Source organism: Rhinopithecus roxellana, chromosome 5 (assembly GCF_007565055.1).
Source record: "Rhinopithecus roxellana isolate Shanxi Qingling chromosome 5, ASM756505v1, whole genome shotgun sequence".
Lineage (NCBI taxonomy): Eukaryota > Metazoa > Chordata > Mammalia > Primates > Cercopithecidae > Rhinopithecus > Rhinopithecus roxellana.
The window spans coordinates 171519316-171541275 of record NC_044553.1 but is presented as its reverse complement, the minus strand read 5'-3'; the positions used below and the strand labels follow the sequence as shown (position 1 = coordinate 171541275).

The window sequence follows — 21960 nt, the reverse complement described above, 5'->3', positions numbered from 1 at the left end:
TTAAAGTGTGCTTCTAAAGTAAAAGAAAATGTGCACTTTTGGACTTAACACTTGTTTTTCAGCATTTTTACTTAAGATGGCAGTCTAATTAATTATTCCGCCGCCCAGGACCGGAGAAAAGAAAATGCGTGAATAATCTGATATAGTAATACTCAACTCAGTGCTGTGGCATAATTGTTATGGATAAATTGCTGGGGTTTTTTTTCTTTTGGTTTTTTGAAAACTCTTCAAAATGCAAAGAGCAATTATAACCCTACAGTTTGGTAAAGATGGGCTTATACATCTGAGAACGCTGACATATTGAAAACAATCTATTCCTTACATCCCTAAGCAAGAAGAAACAGTTATCACAGTAAATTAATACCGGGTTTACTAACGAGAACTCAGGGCCTGAAAATCTGTATGCTCCGTCTCCCTCAACCCCTCCACGCCATTAGGAACATGTACATCATGGGCAGAGTGTCTATGTCTTCAGTAGAATAGGTTCTGAGAATTGAAATGTAGTGGATACAGAGTGGACATTGACACAACACAATTTCCCTTTCCTTTTTGTTAAGTGGGGGTGACATGTATTGCTATTGTCATCTAAACAACCTCTGATTTGATTTTTTAAATAGCATTTATTATTTTTAACATAGGAAGTGTAAAGAACAAGAAAAATTGCTCAGCATCCGCTTCTTAGAAATTTGACAAATACAAATAAAAGTATTTTCATAGCTTAAAATGCCAATACAGATGGGAACAAAATGAAAAGCAAATGCTCCCTTGGTTTTGTTATCAGATTTGTGATTCTAATCCACCTGGGACAGCCCCATATGTGTTCCTAAGAAGATACCAGACTTAAGAATAAAAGAACACATGTCAAGAGAACCCTAAGAATGACAAAGGTGATAATGTATAACATAATGTTCCTTGTAAAAATGACCTCTGGATATTAAGAGAAGATGACAGAAGAACTATAAAATGCTAAAAAGTGATGATCTTTTATGAAGTCAGAAATAACTTTTAATGGGCACATTTGAAGTTATCCAAAGGAATGCAAAGAAGGGCTTCACCCTGTTTTTCAGACTGGTGGATAAGTTATGAACACGGAATCAGCAACACGCTTCTCAGACCATGCATGCATGTGTAAAAACTAAATCACAGAGATTGGGGGTCAGGTGACTGTATCAAAGTAAACTAAATGTGTAATTTTTTATGACCAGTTTCCTTGAACAATTTTATAACACTTTTATAAAAATGTTAATAGATTTGAGTGATCTCTAAGATATCCATCTGGTAATGAGTTTTAATGATATATACTAGCCAGACCTTCATATTATGATACGTATGTGTTCAGTCAGTACTAGGATTCATATCTTCCCACCATTGAATGCTAAATGATAATGTGGTAGTGTGTGTGTCTTGACCACTCATTTAAAGGAGATCATAATATCTTTCACTTCTGAAATATATTCCTTTTTTTCCACAGGCCATGAAAGTGACAACACCTTCGAGAGCCCTGAAATCACTGTGGGATTATGACTTTTTAATTTATGATGGTGTCATAGACAATACAGCCCCAGACTTCTTAGCATTCAAGGAACATTTTAGCTTAGCTTGGGGAGGTATTTTTTCTCTCTTGGAACACGTTGAGAAGTTTCTCAGGAACTATGCAATACCAGAAGTCAAAATAAAAGGGAATAATTTGGTGGCCCTCCTTCCAGAGTTTGAGCTGAAGAATAAACTTACCAGATATGACCTTCTATCAGTGTTAGAGGACCCAGCTCATGTCCAAATGCTGATAAATCTTCCAGGGCAAAGGTACAAGGGCCAAGATGGAAATTCGGAGGCCGCCATGAAGATCCAAGCCACATGGAAATGCTACAAAGCAAGAAAATTCTTCCTCATTTATCGCCAGCAGAAGTGGGCCTCAGGTGTGATTGCCATTGCTTGGCTGTTACATTGCCATAAGACTCGACTAAAGAAGATACTAAAGGAATCACGTCAGAGACACCTGGAGAATTTCCACATTCGAGCCAAGGTGCACAAGGCTGCCAGCTGTTAAGGCAGACCTCTTTTTCTAAACATTTCGTGCTTGAGTGGTTGCAATAAGTTGTCTCTTTATCTTCCCTTTCTGTTTCCAACTACCCTCCTCGCCTCAGATTCCCTCGCCTTTCTCTCCCATCAATGTATGATGCACAAACCCCACATTTGTTTGTGCATCATATTTTAGCCCTAATCAGGAATCTGGCTTTCGTGCCTGCAAAATCTGTTGCAATTTTTCTATAGAAAAAAAAAAAGTCCCTTCACTTTGACTGTGGTAGTTCTGTCAGAAAATCAATGTTTTAACTGCATTACTTTTTCTCCCTATATATACCTTCTGGCACTTTAATTTGCTCAGAAAAAAAAAAATCCTCTCGTCTACATTGCTGTCACCACTTTGTCAGAAAGTATTTAAGTTTGCAGACAGCCTTTTAATTAGTGCTCACAATTTCATTTATGTTTGCTTTCTCTTTTTTTCATTCATATTCTGTTAATTAAGTGAGCTGCCTCTAATCTTCCCCTGCCAGTAGCATCATGTAGCCACCTAATTAAATTAATTGGGGAAGATGTTTTAAGTATGTAATTAAATCAATTAATATAATTTATGCCTGGCTTAACTGTACAGTGGAAAAACAGCTGAAGTTTGACTAGATGAATCCACTACAGCTTCCTGTCACTGATCAATGCTCTTCTTGATTTTTAGCATCTGGCAGCCAACTGGAATCGCATCAGGACCTCCAGGAGGACTATTATCCATATCCCATCATTAGGTATAACACTTTTGCCTGCAAATCTATCAGCAACCTCTATTACCCACCACATTATGGCTCCTTGATTGAGTTCAAGGAAGGCCCCTTGTTTTATTCAAATTGGTCTCGGCAGGAAAATGTTCTCGACATGATGAGAGTAATAACACAGGGCCCTCGCTCGAAACGGCGTTTAATTTGGGGATTAAGCAAATAAAGTCATTATGTGGGGGCTGCTATTCAGTGGAGAGGTGATTTGCTGTAATTCGCTTTCATCTGTATGAAATGAACTAAAAAGTTGTATTTTTCCCCCTGAAATAACAGATAATGTTTTCGATCTTCTTTAATGATAGAAGAATACAGGCTTGTATGTGTTGTGGCTGTTACGCCAATAAGCCAGGATATTGCTTGTACACTGTTTTTAATCAAATGTGCAGTCAAAATGATAAGCTACATTCTCTGAAATTATTTAGTTCTAATTACGAGCAGATGGGATGCTTTATTTGCACCTAGGGCGCCTGAGCAAAAGGAAATGCTGTGTGAACAAGAATAATTAAGAAGTTGAATAGTGTTTTTTGCGCTTAAATAATCTGCAGTTTCATGTTAATTAGCACTAATGTAATTATTTAATTACATTTATGAATTGGGGAACTTAAAAGCTGTTGTCTGAAACACACTGGTAAAAAAAGGTATGCCAAAATGACATTGGGAATTTCAGAAATTTGCACTGGAGTTTCTTTTAAAACATGAGCTACTGTTAACATGTTTGGGATTTGTTTGCTTCCTTATTTTGTTTTGTTTTGTTTTGCGTCTCACTAGTGTGTTAAACTTCCTTGGTGAGGTCAGATTTCCTAAGCTGACTTGCTAGAGTTTTGACAAGCAGCACAACCCACTGAATCTCTTTGTTACATCCATATTAGCTCTTTGTTAAAGTCTTTTAAGTAGAGCAATACATTAAGTGATCTGTTGTAATAGAATTCTGGATTGCAATTTATTCATATTCATATGTGAGTATAACCAGTTTGTGTACTTATGTGTAGTGTAGAAACATAACACATTTGAACAGTAATATGAAAAGGAAAAAACATTTAAATTATTATACAAATATAATTATTTTTAAATTAGTAAAATATCAATAATAAAATAAGGCAATCTTTTCTAGATTCTGGAGTACTTAGATCTAAATACTTACAGAAAGTTAAGAAAATACTTGCATTGCACAGAGCCTTTTAGTTTTGGTCTTCTTCATGGCTCATGAAAGAAATTTGTTTCTTAGGATCTAAGTGAGATAAGACAGATGTGAATTTCATTCTAAGTTGGGCTTTTGTTTTGGTGAAACTACTTTTACACACAAGATTATTTCACACACAGAAACTGCACTTGTAATCGATTGCAACCAAAGAGGCTAATTGCAGACCCAATTAGTTGACTTGAGCCCTTCGAATAAGGTGCAAGAGCCTTTGCTTCTGCAACTAATTGTGGACCAGACCTGATATTAGATGGGAAATTTTGTTTTGCTTTCTCTATACAGGGCCCCCACTTTGCAAAGTTGCTTAGCACAAAGATGTGATAGACACAAACTTCTTTACTCCTACACTCCCACCTCTGACCCTCCTAAAAACTTCCATGCAGTCTGCTCTGCAGAGAAGCTTGATACAAAAGAGTCTCCAAAGAAGGAAAAATTTGAAAGTAAGCATTATGTTAAGTGGGTAATAAAAAAAATTTGAGTGAAACTATCTTAAAATTTCAAAAGAGCTTTCTGAATATAAATTAAGTGGGAGTTCCCAGCACTTTGGGAGGATTGCTTGAGGCCAGCAGTTCAAGACTAGGCTGAACAACATAGTGAGACCCTGTTTAAAAAAATTTCAAAAATTGGCCAGGCATGGTGGCACAGGCCTGTAGTCCTTCTACTGGGAAGGCTAAGGCGGGAAGATCACTTGAACCCAGGAGTTTGAGATTACAGTGAGCTATGATCATCCCTCGGCATTCCAGCCCGGGTGACAGAGACACTGTCTCTAAAAAAATTAATAAAATAAAATAAATTAAGTGGGAGAATAATCTGGCCAAAGAAGCTAGAAATAGAAAACATTATTTTAAATATGATATTAAAACTAGTTTTCTTCTGGATTGTACATATTCAGTTTAAATAAATATATAATAAATATGAAGGTCTTCCCTAATGTAGCAATTTTTGTTTGTTACCAACATGATACCCATTGTAAAGAAAAATTACTAATTGTGTAATTTCTAAGAGATAAGAACAAGCTCAGAGTTTTTCTCAACTGAGCATTTTACAAGACTAATTGCACACTTTCAAAAGAGAATAATACCTGGGCTTTGATCATATAGTATTTGTTTCTATAATATGTTTTGGATTTTTTTTTTTTTTTCTTTTGAGACAGAGTCTCACTCTGTCACCCAGGCTGGAGTGCAGTGGTGCCATCTTGGCTCACTGCAACCTCCACCTCCTGGGTTCAAGCCATTCTCCTGCCTCGGCCTCCTGAGTAGCTGGGATTATAGGCATGTACCACCACGCCTGGCTAATTTTTGTATTTTTAGTAGAGATGGGTTATCACCATGTTGGCCAAGGTGGTCTTGAACCCCTGACCTAAAATGATCCATCCGCCTCGGCCTCCCAAAGTGCTGGGATCGCGGCCGTGCTTTGGATTTTATAAAAATGAACTTGTGGACATTAAATTAAGTAACAACAAGCTGTCATCTCCTACCTGTTCCACAGATAGAATTCTCAAACTATGTGTATATTTTTAAGGATATAGGGTACCCTTTTTTATGTACCACGTCCCTGGGAGTCCTTAAAGAAGATTTCAGCTAGATGCCACAAACTTTGTCTCATGCACCAGGGACTTATACAATTTATAAAAATAGAAGTGGATGAAGGTGAAGCAATTTTTTCTTTAAATGTACTGCAAGGAAACTAATCTATTCAATCTCGTAATTTCATTTCCAGAGTTGAGACAGATTCACTAGTGAAAATCAGTTGGTAGGATTCTCTGGTTCAGGCATTTAACACAAGTTGCAGCCTTGTCCTCTTTTTCTCTTTCCATAGGAAATTTGCTGTAGAATTAGCTCTACACATAATCACACCATGCCACTAGCCAATTGGGGCTACACTAACTTGTTTGAACCCTTCAGATGAAAGCTAAGTAGCTGATAACGGCATAATATATTGTAGTTGTGAGCATTTGGTTATTTATGCAGTTTTGCACACATGGGAATAATTGCATTTTCCAAACTGGTGATCACAGAAAGGATGGCCTTGCAGTAAGGTTTTTGACCACAAAATATTTATAAAGTATTTTAAAATCTATGGCTTGGTAATATGAACAGTAAGACAATTAAACAGTGTGGAGTAACCTCTTTGAAAGGAGGACTTGGGCCGGGCACGGTGGCTCACACCTGTAATCCCAGCCCTTCAGGCGGCCGAGGCAGGCAGATCACGAGGTCAAGAGATCAAGACCATCCTGGCCAATATGGTGAAACCCCATCTCTAGTAAAAATACGAAAATTAGCTGGTCGTGGTGCTGTGTGCCTGTAGTCCCAGCTACTTGGGAGGCTGAAGCAGGAGAATTGCTTGAACCTGGGAGGCGGAGGTTGCAGTGAGCCGAGATCACACCACAGCACTCCAGCCTGGTGACAGAGCAAGACTCCATCTCAAAAAAAAAAAAAAAAGAAAGAAAGAAAGAAAAAGAATTAAAAAAAAAGACTTATGAAGCTTGATTGATTGTTATGTATTTCAGATAGTATTTGTAGATATAACAAAAATTTTAGCTATTTTTAACCCACAAGAGAAGTGGAATGCTGCTGTCAAAAAAAAACCTGATTTGCCTTGTGATTTTATAAGATGATAGAGAAACATTTTTCAGAGTTTATAGGCTGATCTCTTAATTGGATATTACATATTTTATCATTTTTATTAATGAAATATAATTATAACAAAATAATCCACAGTGGTTCATAACAGGAATAAAATATTAGGGTCTATTTTAAGTAAAATCTATCAGTCAAATGAGAAGGAACTTGAAGAATCCTAATTCCTCTAGAAGAAACAGATGTCTAAATAAAGCCTACAGACTAATTTTGCTCCCAGTTTCTTTGGCCAAGTATTTCCTCCACTTTTAATTTAACCCCTGTGCTTCTTTATTGCAGCACATCACTTGGTGCTACATGTAAACTCAGTTGCTTTTTAAAATATATTGACATTAAGTGAGACGTGCCAAGTATGGGGCTCTGCTGCTGTGAGCAGTATATGAAGCCACTGCCAGCCAATTAAACCCCCAGGGATGAGTTTTCACTCTCACTTCTCCTCCACCTTTAAAGTAAAAATAGGAGACATACTGAGGTGGGATTTTTTTTTTTCTCCGTGTAATCTTTTATTTCGCTGCCAATTGATTTGATGACTAAAAAGAATATATATAGTTCAGTTTCATATTTTCCCTCTGTGCCCTATTTTAGCAAGTTATTATTCTTGGGGTTAAAACAAGTAGTGGTCTTCAAATTCTTCATTTGATAAATATTGTGGATCCTGGTATTATGAAGTTCATGAAATAAAGCACTTTCTAGCTCGTCTGCACTTTCACGGAAGCCTACAAGAAAGGACAGGGAAACTTACTTTTGTGTGCAACCAATCATACACCGAACTGAGAAAGTCCCAAATGCTTATGAGACTCTTGCTTCCTAACTCCATGCTTTTCTGCCAAGAGATAAAAGCTTGAGCTCACCTACATTTGTGAACAGGGGCAGAGTGGAGGATGGCAGCCAAGGGCGTTAGATCTGCAATCACTTTTTGCTATGCCTCCACGCATATTGCCGCCTTTCAACTTTCTCTGCTATGAGCTGGAGTCACCTGATACCCAGTTCAATGCTGCTTTTAACTTTTGAGTTGACAACTCAAAGACAGGATAGATGTTGTTCCTTCCACCTCAGGCTAGAAAATCTGGACTTTCAATAACATCTTTGCAGTCTTCAACATATATTTTGGCAAGTAGTATAGAATCCATAGTTTAACTATGGTGTTGCCATACTAGATCCTTGGGATAGGTGTACTGCCAAGACTTCCCAGACAGCATTTCCCAGAAATATCCAGATCTTTGTGAGTATTTCCCAGAAATATCCAGATCTTTCCGAATCAGGAACAAAGTACACTCAAACTTTAAAAATGTTTTATAGCCCAAACCAACACATATTTGTATTCACCCATGTATCCAAATCAACACTCATTGATACTGGTTAGATCAGAATTGGTCCCATGATCTTGTAATATGAAATTATCCAATTGGTCTTGAGCTATATGATGTTGTACCATGAAACAGGGAAACAACATTGAACTAGGTATTAGGTGACTCCAGCTTATAGGCTTTTCATGAGATCTATTAATATTAGGATATGCTGTAAAAGGAATTTTTCACTATAAAAGATAAAATCCTTTACACTCATAAACAATATTAAAAGTTTTGTTCAGTGGTTCTCAGGACCCTTTTACACTCATCATGATTATTGAAGACCCTAAAGAACATTGGTTTAAGTGGGTTATATCTGTCATTATCAACTGTATTTGAAATTAAAACAGAGAAATTTTAAAAATGTTTATTAACTTCTTTTAAAATAACAATAATAAGCCCACTACCAACACTAACCTAAATAACATATTTTTGAAACATAATTATTTTCTAAAACAAAAGAAATTAGTGAGAAGGGTAGGACTGTCTTGACAGGTCTGAAAAATTAATAGAACATGGTTGGATTCTCATAACTGCTTCTGTATTCAATCTGTTGCAATATGTTGTTTTGGTTGACACACATGAAGAAAATCCAGCCCTACACAGATAAGTATTTGGAAAATGGAAGAATAATTTGTATATTTTATAGCCTTTTCAGATAGTTGTGTATATTCTTCTTTGACTTTATACTAAACTCAACAATGGTAATTCTAAGTGTTAGTTACAATGTGGAATCTACAATCATATTTATAAACTTTTTGTCTTTTGTAACTTGTAAGAGAACAAGATTGAAAAAGGCAAAGAACATCTTAGTATAATTTTGAAAACAGTTTTGACCCTGCAGACTCCCTGAAAGGTTCTCAGTATCCACTAGGGTCCCCAGATCACAATTTGAGAATCACTGCTGACATGGTTTGGTTCTGTGTCACCACCCAAATCTCATTTTGAATTGTAATCCCCATATGTTGGAGGAGGGGCCTGGTAGGAGACAATTGTATTACAGGGGCAGGTTTCCCCCTTGTTTTTCTTGTGGTAGTGAGTGAGTTCTCACAAGAGCCGATAGTTTTAAAGTGTGGCACTTACCCCCTCGCTCACTGTCTCTCTCCTGCCACCATGTGAAGAAGGTCTTTGTTTCCCCTTCACCTTCTGCCATGATTGTAAGTCTTCTGAAGCCTCCCCAGCCATGTGGAACTGTGAGTCAATTAAACCTTTTTTCTTCATAAATTACCCAGTCTCAGGCAGTTTTTTTTTTTTTTTTTTTTTTTTTTTTTTTTTTTTTTGAGATGGAGTTTTGCTCTTGTTGCCCAGGCTGGAGTACAATGGCATGATCTTAGCTCACCGCAACCTCCGCCTCCTGGGTTCACACAATTCTCCTGCCTCAGCCTCCTGAGTAGTTGGGATTATAGGCATGCACCACTACACCCAGCTAATTTTGTATTTGTAGTAGAGATGGGGTTTCTCCATGTTGGTCAGGCTGGTCTCGAACTCCCAACCTCAGGTGATCCGCCCACCTCGGCCTCCCAAAGTGTTGGGATTACAAGCATGAGCCACCACGCCTGGCCAAGTAGTTCTTTATAGCAATGTGAAAATGGACTAATACAACTGGCTTTAGTTGCATGCAATGCTGTGCTAACCACTGACAAAAGTTTAAACAAGAGAACTTCCTTACTTTTTTGAAGGTGAATCCATTTGGCCCATTTGGTTTGAGGATGTTTTCAAAACTCAACAAAGGTACTTCTACGTTTTCTACATCTTTATAACAAAATTCCCTAATCCTCTTCAATTGCCCCCAAAAAACAACTATCAGTTTTATTTTAATCTAACTGGTAATGGATATACTGAATAAATAACCCAGATAGAGCTGTTTCTTGCCATCTTTTGGGATCCCACCTTCTTGCTCTCTAGTATCTTGTGCTTTCACACTTGCATAAGTAATTAAAACCTGATTACAACCACAGTGTCTAGATCATAGTTCTCTATTATTACAAGATGATGATGTGCAATCATTTGTGAATATATCACATGTCCTCTTATTTTTCTACCATTAGAATACCAAAGTTTTCTTATGAATTGGAGCAATTCCAGATTATCTTTGTATCAATGTCACTCTTCTTCATCTTTCATCCAGTGTACTCTCTTGAGTAGAAGAGAAAGGGATGAAGTAAGCCTGAGTATGCTGCTGGGAGGATGTGATGCATTGAACATCACTGATCATGAGTTTCAAAATGAGGAAAAGGTTGAGAACTACTCCTCCAGACCATCAAACTGAGGCATGAATGACTACCATCCCAGGCCAGGGTGATGAGATAAACAGCTACTACTTGGTAATCAGGAGTCTGTTGGTAACCTCTTCTCTGCCTTGAGTACCATTATAAGAGATAGGACTTGGGAGACAAAAGAAACTAGGAGTCAACCACAGGGTAAGAAGCCTAGTATTCAAGAACGTGTGATCTGCTGCAACAACAGGGGCATGTCACAGAGGCATGCACCAGTGCCAAGGGGGCTCAGTCACTCAGCATGACCTTGCTCATGTTCTTGGATTTCTGTGGTTACTGTGGAAGAAAAGCCAATCCTAGCAGAGCTGGTTTGCTGGATGCAAAGCAGCAATTAGTATCATCTGATAGATGTTTATGCAGAAAGGGACTGGGAAAGGCAGTGAAGGTAGAAATGAAGATGGAGAAATGATTGCCAGTAACCCTTGATGAGCAACCTTGGTTCAATGGAGGACCAGAAGTAGTAGATGAATAACTTCAGAGAGGCAGCTCTCAGGTAACCTTCTTTGATGTAGAGACAATAATATTTCACAACTACTTATTTGAGAAAAGGTGGAACTCTCTATCAAACTAGGAATATTTTGCAGGAAGTGAGAATGGCCATGAGAAAAGAGGCTGTGATCCTTTCTACAGTGATGAGGAAGAGAGAGTGCCTCTTTCTGCTAGTGTTGTATTCTGTGCTAATGAGGACCTGGAAAAAGCTACAAATCCCACTTACCATTCTTTGAATTCTCCAGAAGTTCTCCAGCTTAGAGAACCCAATTTTAGGAGAGTTGAAAGAAGGAGTGATGAGAACACACAGGAGAAAGGGCTAAGAATTTAAAAGATGGACATGGTGACTCACCCCTATAATACCAGCACTTTGGGAGGCTGAGGTGGGTGGATCACTTTAGCCCAGGAATTTGAAAGCAGCCTGGGGAACATGGTGAAACCCTGGCTCTACAAAAATTACAAAAATTAACCAGATGTGGTGGTGTGCACCAGTAGTCTCACCTAATTGAGAAGCTGAGGTGAGAGGATCACTTGAGCCCAGGAGGTTGAGGCCACAGTGAGTTGAGATCGCACCACTGCACTCCAGCCTGGGCAACAGAGTGATACCCTGTCAAAAAAACAAAACAAAACAAAAAAAAGAATTAAAAAGATTTTTTGAGTAGGGGCTTCACACATGTTTCATTCATTTATTTGACCGGAGATTTCACAAGTGCCTGCTCTCACGTAGCTAAGAGTCTGGTTGCAGGGGCTAGAGTGGTGCAGGTGAAAGAAGAAATGGACAACAAAGTAAACAACCAAGCAAAGAAAGATATAGTGACAAAATTAGAAAAGGGTGGTGAAGAATGGGTGCAAGAGAATGACAGTGAAGGGAGACTAAGAACTTTAGAAAAGGGTGGTCAGGCATATAACGCATGATGATGAGGACCTTATTGCCTCGGTGGAGACCTAGCAACTCTTCTCTTCTGCTTCCCTCTCCCACTTCTAAGAACTCTGACAATTACACCTGGTCCAGCCAGACAATCCAGGATAATCTCTTGATTTTAAGGTCGGTTGATAGCAACCTTAATTCCATTAGCAACTTTATTTCTTCTTTGTCATGTAATCCAATATATTCACTGGTTGTGGGTATTAGAACTCGGACATTTTTGAACGGTCATTATTCTGCCTACCACAACAACTGAAAATAAAAGTGAGAAAAGAGGCCAAAGCTCTTTGTCCCTTCTGGAGTTTTTCTCTGCTACACTTGGAGAGTCTTTTATTTTAGATAACTAAATTTCTTACAAGAGCTAATATGTAGTATCTAAACTGTATAATAATTGGTAGGTTTATGTGACCTTGGACGAGAGACAAGACACTTACCTTGAGTTTCCTTATCTATAATATGACAGGATTAAGGATAATGGTCTCTCAGAACTCCCCCAGTGTTCCTAATCAGACCCTTGAAGAAACCATATCATTGTAGATTATATTCCAAAGTGTCGTATCTCATCGCCACTGGGCATGTCTACTGAACTCCCGCAAACCACGACATCCTTGTTGATAGTTTCCTGGTTAAGTCACTGTTATATTTAGTATATGCTACCAACATTGATGAAATCTTTTCACCTGTCAACACATGTACTTTATGGATGTATAAAACAAAACAAGTCTGACTAAAAAAATATAGTGACTCCCAACTTCTGCTCTGCTGATGTCATTGTACATTGCATTGTATCTCGTCCATGTAGAATGGTCTGTTGCTTGTCACAGAGTTTGTTGTTGTTATATGTTTTGGAAACACCCATACCTTGTAACATTAAAATACCTTGTGTTTACAAAGCACTTTACAGTGTACAAGATGTTTTCATATCTGTAATTGCATATGATTCTCTATTACAATGTTCCAAGATTAGCATACACTTCTTTAAAATGGGTGTATTCTATGTAGACACTTTATAGGCATTCTTGATCAGTGGTAACAGAACTCCCAAGTAATTTGTTGGAAAACTGACTTCAGACAGTGGAATGGAACACAGACTTATTCACTCACATGCTGCATATGTGGCAACAAAGTGATCAGACATCTTTTATATTTTAAATTGAACATCATCTTAATGAGACATATTATACTGCTTTTATCTTTACTTTTGAAAGGCAATGCAGTCATGGAATGCTCTTAGGCACTTTTCTTTTTTTTTTTTTTTTTTTTTTTTTTTTTTTTTTTTTTTTTTTTTTGAGAAGGAGTCTCGCTCTGTCGCCCGGGCTGGAGTGCAGTGGCCGGATCTCAGCTCACTGCAAGCTCCGCCTCCCGGGTTTACGCCATTCTCCTGCCTCAGCCTCCGGAGTAGCTGGGACTACAGGCGCCCGCCACCTCGCCCGGCTAGATTTTTGTATTTTTTTTTTTTTTAGTAGAGACGGGGTTTCACCATGTTAGCCAGGATGGTCTCGATCTTCTGACCTCGTGATCCACCCGTCTCGGCCTCCCAAAGTGCTGGGATTACAGGCTTGAGCCACCGCGCCCGGCCTAGGCACTTTTCTTAATCACACTTTATTCTTGAGGCATTTTCCTGCCTTTTTATACTCTTGCTATATGTTAGCCACAATACATCTTTCTAAACATTTATTTGAATATAGATAAAATTATACATATGCAAAATCCCAAGGTACGATATTGCAGTCACACATAAAGACATTGGAGTTGTAACTGCCTATATTAGCTTTTATATGTGGAATGGTTCTCTAAATTATTTGAGAGATTAATAATTTTTCAAAAATGATTCAAACAGCTCCTTTGTCCTTCTGCCTCTCTCTTTAATTCTGAAGTCCAGATGCAAAGCAAAGAGAGACTTTTAGATGATTGTAAAGTCATTTAATTTCCAGACGTTGTCTAGTGTTTAAACACTGACATCAAAGCAAAGAGCCAATTATCAGAGTTCATTTGGTCTGAAGCCCCACTGCCTGAATTGCCATAGTTTTCCTTATTCTGAAAAGGAAATGTATGTCACATCTTGAAACTGTGGTATATAAAATCACTTCATCTAGAGCAGTTTCACTTGAAACATGTGTTTGGGCTCACTAACCACAAGGAGGCATTGAAGCATCTCTTCAAAATGTGAAAAGCAATTTTATGAAGAAAAAAAGAGTTACCCCTACAGTTGTTGAATTTCATATAAGCAATTATACCTCCTTGTGAGTACGCATGCTTTTTAAGTTTATGTTTTGATTCACTTTTTTTTTAATGACCTGAAATATCAGCAGAAAGTGTTTCCGCTGTTGTTTCTTTTGTGAGAGATTTTTGGACAATAGTAATCCATATGTGTTTTCCCTTCTGCTCTGTTTCCAGTGGAAATGAAGGCAACCTGCAGGACTTTTATTAGTACTGACAAAGTAACTGCATTAGCTCTTCTTGCCCTTTGAAGGTTAAAAGTTCTTTTGACTGTGAGCAGAAGTTGATTTCTTTAGTATATGAATTATTTAAATATGTATTCCTGACAGCAAGGGATTTATCTGAAATCTGTGTGTCACTTAAGAATGATTCTGGAACACATTTTCAAAATACCACATAGGAAGCTCACATTAAGAAGCCAAAACCATATTTTTTTAACCTGAGCATAATTTTCTTACACATCCTTATGAACATTCACACTGCACGTCAGAAATTTTCTCCATGTTTTGTCATCTTAATTCTGAGCAGCCGTGTTGGTATTGGAAAATGTGAACCCCTCTGTGACAGAGTATGTTGCTTAGCACATCTTCCAGAATAATGTTTAATTCTCCCGAGAAACAAGCACCTCATTCTTCGGGATTGGGTTGTTTCTGTAAGATGCTTCAGAGAAAATGTTTTCCTGGAAATATGGACTGTGACATTTTGAAATTCTCTTGTGCCATGTTGCTATATTGACTTGCTCTTTCTGGGTTTTGACACCTTGTTTGCATTTTAGGGTATTCCCAGCCTGTGAGAGAACATATTGCCGATTTCAACACACAGCAGAACATGCAGCTGGGGAGGCTGTGTGACATCTTAGGTACAGTCAACAGTTTACACAAGTGCCTCTTTGGAATGTTTATCAGTGGGTGTTGATAAAATGTTTTGTTTGTTTGTTGATTATTTTTTTCCTCTACAAGGAAAAAGCTCAGAATTTTAATCTACTTACAGGGCAATTAAATGTTTTATTTTAAAAACCAGATTTGTAGTAAAATCAGCTTGAATTAAAAAATGACATTTTAACCAATTTACTTGGGCAGTTTTCTAGATTCTCCTTGCTACAGGTTTGGATCAGAATTTCTCTCCTGTAAACCAAAAATCTTCTTTATTTACTGAATCTTGCAGTGAGTGAAATCAAAATTTTACATTCGAGTCAGTCTTGTCTCTTATAATATCTGGGGAATGAGTGAAAGGTGGTATCAGAAATGAAGCATCGTGTTTTCATAAGAAGAAAGAGGGGAAAATGAAGATAGAATTTTAAAAGAAGGTTTTATTTAAATATAGAGCATCTTGTTATTAGAAAACATGAAGTGCCTAATGGAGGGAATTTTTAGAAATACAGACCTTGATTGAGTGATGTATACATCTTTGTGAAAGTCAAGTTCTGATACTGGTTTGGTCAGTTCTTAGTCAGACACCCATCTGGAGCCAGGCAAGAAGGATGTCTGAATGTGACAGCTTTGGTTGATACTGTTCAAGGTCCGGGTTCAGATTAGGCTCTAAGAATATAGGTTGCAAAAGCTAAGCAATAACATTGAATCTGTTTGTGAGATACTTGCCACAAATTCAAGGTTACATAAAAATTAGATTTTTATTAGTTATCAAATAAGAACTTCTTTGTTTTGTTAAATTGCAATTTCTTTGGCCCTTATTTAAGAAAAACAAGGAAGACTTCTAAATGATCAAGGACCAACTTAGCTGGCTTCCTGGAATGACATACTTTACATTATTCATATATATTTCAGCATCATTATTATTTTATAAATGCCATTTGGTAGCAAAAAATACATCAGTACTAGAAATTTACAGTGTCCTAAAATAATAATCATAATTGCTTTAATCTATTATCTAGGCACTAAGATTGTTTTCCAGCATTACAAAAAAATTTTTTTAATGACTTAAGATTGACTTGTTAGTATTAAGCTATTTCAACTAAAAACCTGACTGGATGGAAACCACTGAAGTTTAGCAGAGGGCAGACTTTGCTGTAATTTATTTGAATTAATTTTTTTCTTCAGCTTTTTATATCCCTTTCTATATATGGTATAAGCCATCACCAAATAATTTCTTTATAAAAGATTCTCATTATTGGAAAAGACTTGAAAGTATTAGACTTCTATTTTAAACAACTCAACAATTCAGTCTATCTCTACCTGCAATGGAATATTTTGCTTATATGAACATTTCTGAGAGATTATGAGCCAAATGCCTTTTTCTTGGTACATAGTCTTTATGATATAGCAGTGCAATCATAAAATGTCTTCAAGAGGAGTAATGAAAGTTTAGAAATAGTTAGATGAAAAAAAGTACTTTCTTGTGAAATAAAAATGTGAATAAACTAGAAAAATAAGTAATAATTTTATGGAAGAATAAATAATTATCCCTTATGGTTTTTCTTTCTTATTCGGGGGAAACAAAGATAATCCAGTCATACTGGTAAGGCTTGTCACTAGATATTGTCTGTGACTTCATGGTTCTCAGGTGGAGACCCCAATGGCTAGTTCCTAGATGAGTTCAGCAAGAAAGTGACTGATTACTGACTAGCAATCAAAGCAAGTTTCATCTTCATATCAATTCCTTTCCAAAATTACCTGTCAGTTAATTTTGAACATGTGTAAAATTAACCCATGATAAAACCCATTAATACTGAATATTAGAGTTGGTGATATGTATTCCTTTGCCAGAAATGAACAGGAAAGGTGAAATTGGCAACATGATTCCTTTTATCATTTGTAACCTAGAAATTTCTTCCCAAGAAAAAATTTGCTTTTCATCTGCTACAGTCTGTAAGCTATTTTTGTTGTTTTTCTGCCCTATTCTTTCATACTTAAAAAAACTCATTAGTTTGATTTTTAAAACCTCTATTGTAATTTGTTTAGATGCTAGTCTCTTCTTCAAAACACAAGACTTCGGATGACTAATTTGATGATTCAGCAATTGGATGCAAGTTATTTACTTACTGTCTCCTCAGTTAATTTATTTTGAGGTTTATGCTTCAAAATTAAATGGGAGCCACCTAAATATTCACATGTATGGAGCACCTGCTCTGGGCCTAGCACTGAGCCAGTTCAGAAAACACCCCCTTTAGGTCTCTGGAGAGGGAGATTTCTTTTGTATGCCTTGCGTCTAGGCGTAAAAGACTTTCTCAACTTTGCGGATCTCTCCATAATCCTTTCAGTCAGTTCACTAGTGTTTATTGAGTGACTCCTACATATTCCACACTGTGCCAGGGCTTGGGGGAATATAAGAAATAGTACAAACATTGCCTTTAAGGAGCTTGGAGAGACAAGATTAATAGATTGAAAACAATAGGATAGAACACAGAGGACACTACTTCATGTTAAATCTTGAGGCACTGATCAAAAGGAATGTAGGGAGCCGGGCGCAGTGGCTCAAGCCTGTAATCCCAGCACTTTGGGAGGCCGAGGCAGGCAGATCACGGGGTCAGGAGATCGAGACCATCCTGGCTAACACGGTGAAACCCCATCTCTACTAAAAATACAAAAAAGTAGCCAGGCGTGGTTGCGGGCGCCTGTAGTCCCAGCTACTCGGAAGGCTGAGGGAGGAGAAAGGCGTGAACCCGGGAGGCGGAGCTTGCAGTGAGCCGAGACTGCATCACTGCACTCCAGCCTGGGAGACAGAGTGAGACTCTGTCTCAAAAAACAAAACAAACAAACAAAAAAGAAACGTAGGTGTGGGGGCAGCTGGGGAGTCACTGTTGGCCAGCCTAGTCAGGGTGGGCCAGGAGCACATTCACACACCTGTGCTGTTTCTTGAGCACTTACTATGTGCCAGATGCTGCACCAGATACTTTCTATATCTTCACTTATTTACTAGTGTCTAAAACAATACGCCCCAGGTGGTTTTATTCCCCTTTTTACAGATGAAGAAATGAATGCTTAGAAAGGTTAAAAAACTAGAATTTAATCAGTCTATGCTCTGTATATATACTCTGCCAAACCAATCAGAGGAATCTGAAAATCCCCTCTTTGCCCTACTTGCCTAAGTAAACGTTTACAGTGCTCCCTCCTCTGAACTTGTCTAAGTACCTAGTCTGCGTGCTTCATGGTGCCCACAATAACTGCTGTATTTCCCTCCACGTTTAGCCAAGGGCTTTGCCCCTACAGACCAGTCAGCTATTTTGTGAATGAATGGATGAACAAATGAATGACTTCATTGACTGCTGATTTCCTGTTCATACTCCCTGAAATATTCTGCAGCATGGAGTGGATACTCTCATTTCACTATTCCATTTGGATGGGATATTTAATTAGGGTTTCTTGTGATGTTACATGTAAGAAGCACATCTTTTTTTTTTTTTTTTTTTTTTTTTTTTTTTTTTTTTTTGTTTTTTTTTTGTTTTTTTTTTTTTTTTTTTGAGACGGAGTCTTGCTCTGCCGCCCAGGCTGGAGTGCTGTGGCCGGGCTCTCAGCTCACTGCAAGCTCCGCCTCCGGTTCACGCCCATTCTCCTGTCTCAGCCCTCCCGAGTAGCTGGGACTACAGGCGCCCGCCTCGTCGCCCGGCTAGTTTTTTTGTATTTTTTAGTAGAGACGGGGTTTCAGCGTATTAGCCAGGATGGTCTCGATCTCCTGACCTCGTGATCCGCCAGTCTCGGCCTCCCAAAGTGCTGGGATTACAGGCTTGAGCCACCGCGCCCGGCCCAGAAGCACATCTTAAGAAGGAGAAAAGTTAAATTAAGGCAGTGCTTCCTTTAAACCAAAAATCACAAAACCTGTTTTCTAAGTAATATACTCCTCTTTGGGAATCAAGCAGGGGAAAGGCTGGTTTCCTGAAATAATCATTGCTATGATTATAATCAGACCATTTATTTGAACAGGACATTCCCTGAATTGGCCCTGTCAAGTCCATACAGCATAAGAAATTGCAATTTCATCAGCTTTGTAAAGTTAATAGCTCTGTTTTATAATTTACTGAAGTTAATGGAATAAATTTTTAAAGCAGTATGCAATTCCTGTTGATGTTAATGGGAGTTGTATGGCTAAATCCCTATATATTATTTGAAAGTACATTTCCAAGGTATCTCACAGCCCTCCTTCTGAAGGAATCATTGCATCTATTTTTTTGGTGGTGGTGTTATTTGTATTTTCTTTAGAGAAATGCCGAACTGTAAAAAAGCCGGTTAGGCCGGGCGCGGTGGCTCAAGCCTGTAATCCCAGCACTTTGGGAGGCCGAGGCGGGTGGATCACAAGGTCAGGAGATCGAGACCATCCTGGCTAACACGGTGAAACCCCGTCTCTACTAAAAAATACAAAAAAAACTAGCCGGGCGAGGTGGCGGGTGCCTGTAGTCCCAGCTACTCGGGAGGCTGAGGCAGGAGAATGGCATGAACCCGGGAGGCGGAGCTTGCAGTGAGCTGAGATCTGGCCACTGCACTCCAGCTTGGGCAACAGAGCGAGACTCCGTCTCAAAAAAAAAAAAAAAAAAAAGCCGGTTAGATTGCTCAGATAGTACAAAACCAATCTAAATTAACCTCAACGTGGGTTTTGGATATGCTCTTTATTTTAAACTGCACAACATCACTGGGATGCCAGAGTTCATAATGTCATTTACCTTCACACCAGTAATTAACATTGTGCCTGTTGTTTTTAGATGCCAATGTGAACGTCATCTACATCTGCTCCCATCATATGAATGATGAGTTAGTGCTGTATTACAAAAGAATCCTAAGTCTACATGCAGCCGTCAAATCGGGGAACCTTGAGGACAGAAGTGACCTGCAGGACAGGTTCAAAATTATCACCCCTGAAGCTGTAAACATCTTCCGTGTGAGTTTGTCTTCTAATTACTGCAGTTTCAGGGATGCAGTAAAATTAAATTGGAAATTTTATAACTTGCACTGCTCTGGTACACATCAGTGAAATATTGTTGCAAGTTTAACAGCTTTACTGATTAGACTACTAGTTGGTCTGTAGGAAATAAATATTCCAGTTTAACTTTCAGACTTGGTGGAGCTACCCCTGCCCAGTTTCTCTGTAGTCGTAGCCTAATTCCAGTTACTAGGTGGTACCATCAAGTAGGTGGATTTATAACATTTACATTTCTTTTTCTTCATTTTGTGTGGAGGACACTAAGTCAGAGAAAGGCTGGGCCTGCCCACGGTCACAAAACTAGTTAGGAGCAGAATTAGACCAGGCCCTCTCTTTTCTGATCCACACAGGTACTCCATGTTTTTTCCCCTGAGGGGAATTTGGCTTGATTTACCATATCAGATAGTTCCTAATGAAAAATGTTCAGGTTTTTTTTTTTTTTTAATTGTGCTGATTTTTTAGTGAATGGAATGAATTCTGAGCGGAATCCTATTCCTAGACAAGAGCGTTTGGGAAATTCATGGAATGATAAAGGCAGAGTTCTAGAATAAGGCAGTACAAAAGATGGCTTAAAACGAATTTATCTACATTTTAACAAGAATTTAAACTTTCCATGTTAACCAGGTAACAGTTTAATACCTAATGGACTATGCATTTTTGAGGAGACTTTTTTGGTGTAATTAAAGATAGCTGTCTTCATTTACAATTGAAATGCACCAAAGTCAACTGTCTCTCTATTGCCAAAGTGATTGCATGCTCTACATAGGGAACACCTATGTGTTGGGTGACTACCCATTAACACTTCAGATGTACCATGATTTGACCAAAAAAAAGGGGGGGTGGGGGAGGGACCTAAGGAAAGTCTTGCCAGGACTGGGGAGGGTTTCGATAGCATTTCTACTTTGCTGATACTCACTGAATTGTTGTCAGGATTTATTCTTTTCTACCAAAATGAACATTTTATTTTTTCATAACTGGATGCCTCAGTATTCCTTTAAAAACCCTCTGCTCAGTTTTGTTTCATTGGCACTTTTGGCTGTGAGAGAGGAAAGCAAGGACAGGGGCTGGGGAAGCAAAAGAAAGGACAAGTGGCAAATCACTGCCACTTATGTACATTCTTGGGAACCTTCCAATATCCTCCACCAATGTAAGAATTTCTTTGATGCTTCCTAGTTATTGCTTGGCCTCACTGACATAGTTACTATGGACATTAGGGTGCAAGGAAGAAAAAGAACTACCATTAGTGTATAGTTAAATTCCTGATTTTCTCCAGCCAGAAAATTGATCTAATGGCTGCTAGCTGTTTCTAAGGAGTTTCTGCACATCTGAAATGCCCATATACATTAAAGAAGCATAGAATGGGGAAGGGTCACTAGATTGGGGAGAAAAAAAAGTGAGAAAACTAACATTTTTCAGATTCTTAGCATACAGTTTCTTTTCTTTTCTTTCTTTCTTTTTTCTTTTCTTTCTTTTTTTTTTTTTTTTTTTTTTCTTTTTTTTTTTTTTTGAGACAGCAGAGTCTCACTCTGTCACCCGGGCTGGAATGCAGTGGTGCAATCTCAGGTAACTGCAACCTCCACCTCCCAGGTTCAAGTAATTCTCCTGCCTCAGCCTCCTGAATAGCTGGGATTACAGGCATGTGCTACCACTCACAGCTAATTTTTGTATTTTTAGTAGAGACAGGGTTTCACTATGTTGGCCAGGCTGGTCTTAAACTCCTGACCTCAAGTGATCCTCCTGCCTCGGCCTCCCATAGTGCTGGGGTTACAGGCGTGAGCCACTGTGCCCAGCCCAGTTTCTCATTTGATTCTCAGAATAATGCATCAAGATGGAAAGATAGCTCTTTTTAGCCATCTCTCTTTATGGCTGAGGAAACCAATACTCCCTTTCTAATCCAAGGTTACTAGTAAGGCCAGAGTGTGAACCAAAATCTCTCTACCCCAGGGCAATATCATGAGTTGGAATGACTGCCTTGCTCCTGGATGACCTGGGGCCTTGGGCAAGCCCCCTTACCTCTCTGGTCCTCTGATCCTCATCTATAAAATGAGATCCTGGATTAGATCATTTCAGAGTCATCTTCAACTCTATCATCCTATTACCTGAGAACTGTACCCTTGCTAGTCCACTATTTGGCTTCTAAGCAGGAGACAGGCACTCACAGATGCACATAGTAT

The 21960-nt window shown here is 38.4% G+C and overlaps 1 protein-coding gene across 9 annotated transcripts in view; it reads left to right on the top strand.

Annotated features, from left to right (window-relative positions):
• The window catches only part of IQCH (IQ motif containing H), a 260008-nt gene that overhangs the window by 131718 nt on the left and 106330 nt on the right, over positions 1 to 21960 (top strand). For 8 of the 9 annotated variants that reach the window (XM_030931386.1, XM_030931385.1, XM_030931381.1 and 5 more), the window contains 4 exons: positions 1472 to 2023; positions 2729 to 2795; positions 14694 to 14777; positions 19569 to 19744. In XM_030931386.1, the coding sequence (XP_030787246.1) occupies positions 1475 to 2023; positions 2729 to 2795; positions 14694 to 14777; positions 19569 to 19744 (876 nt within the window). In that variant the 5' untranslated portion in view covers positions 1472 to 1474. Of the gene's footprint in view, positions 1 to 781; positions 888 to 1471; positions 2024 to 2728; positions 2796 to 14693; positions 14778 to 19568; positions 19745 to 21960 lie in introns of all 9 variants that reach the window. The other variant, XM_030931384.1, reaches the window with a different exon arrangement.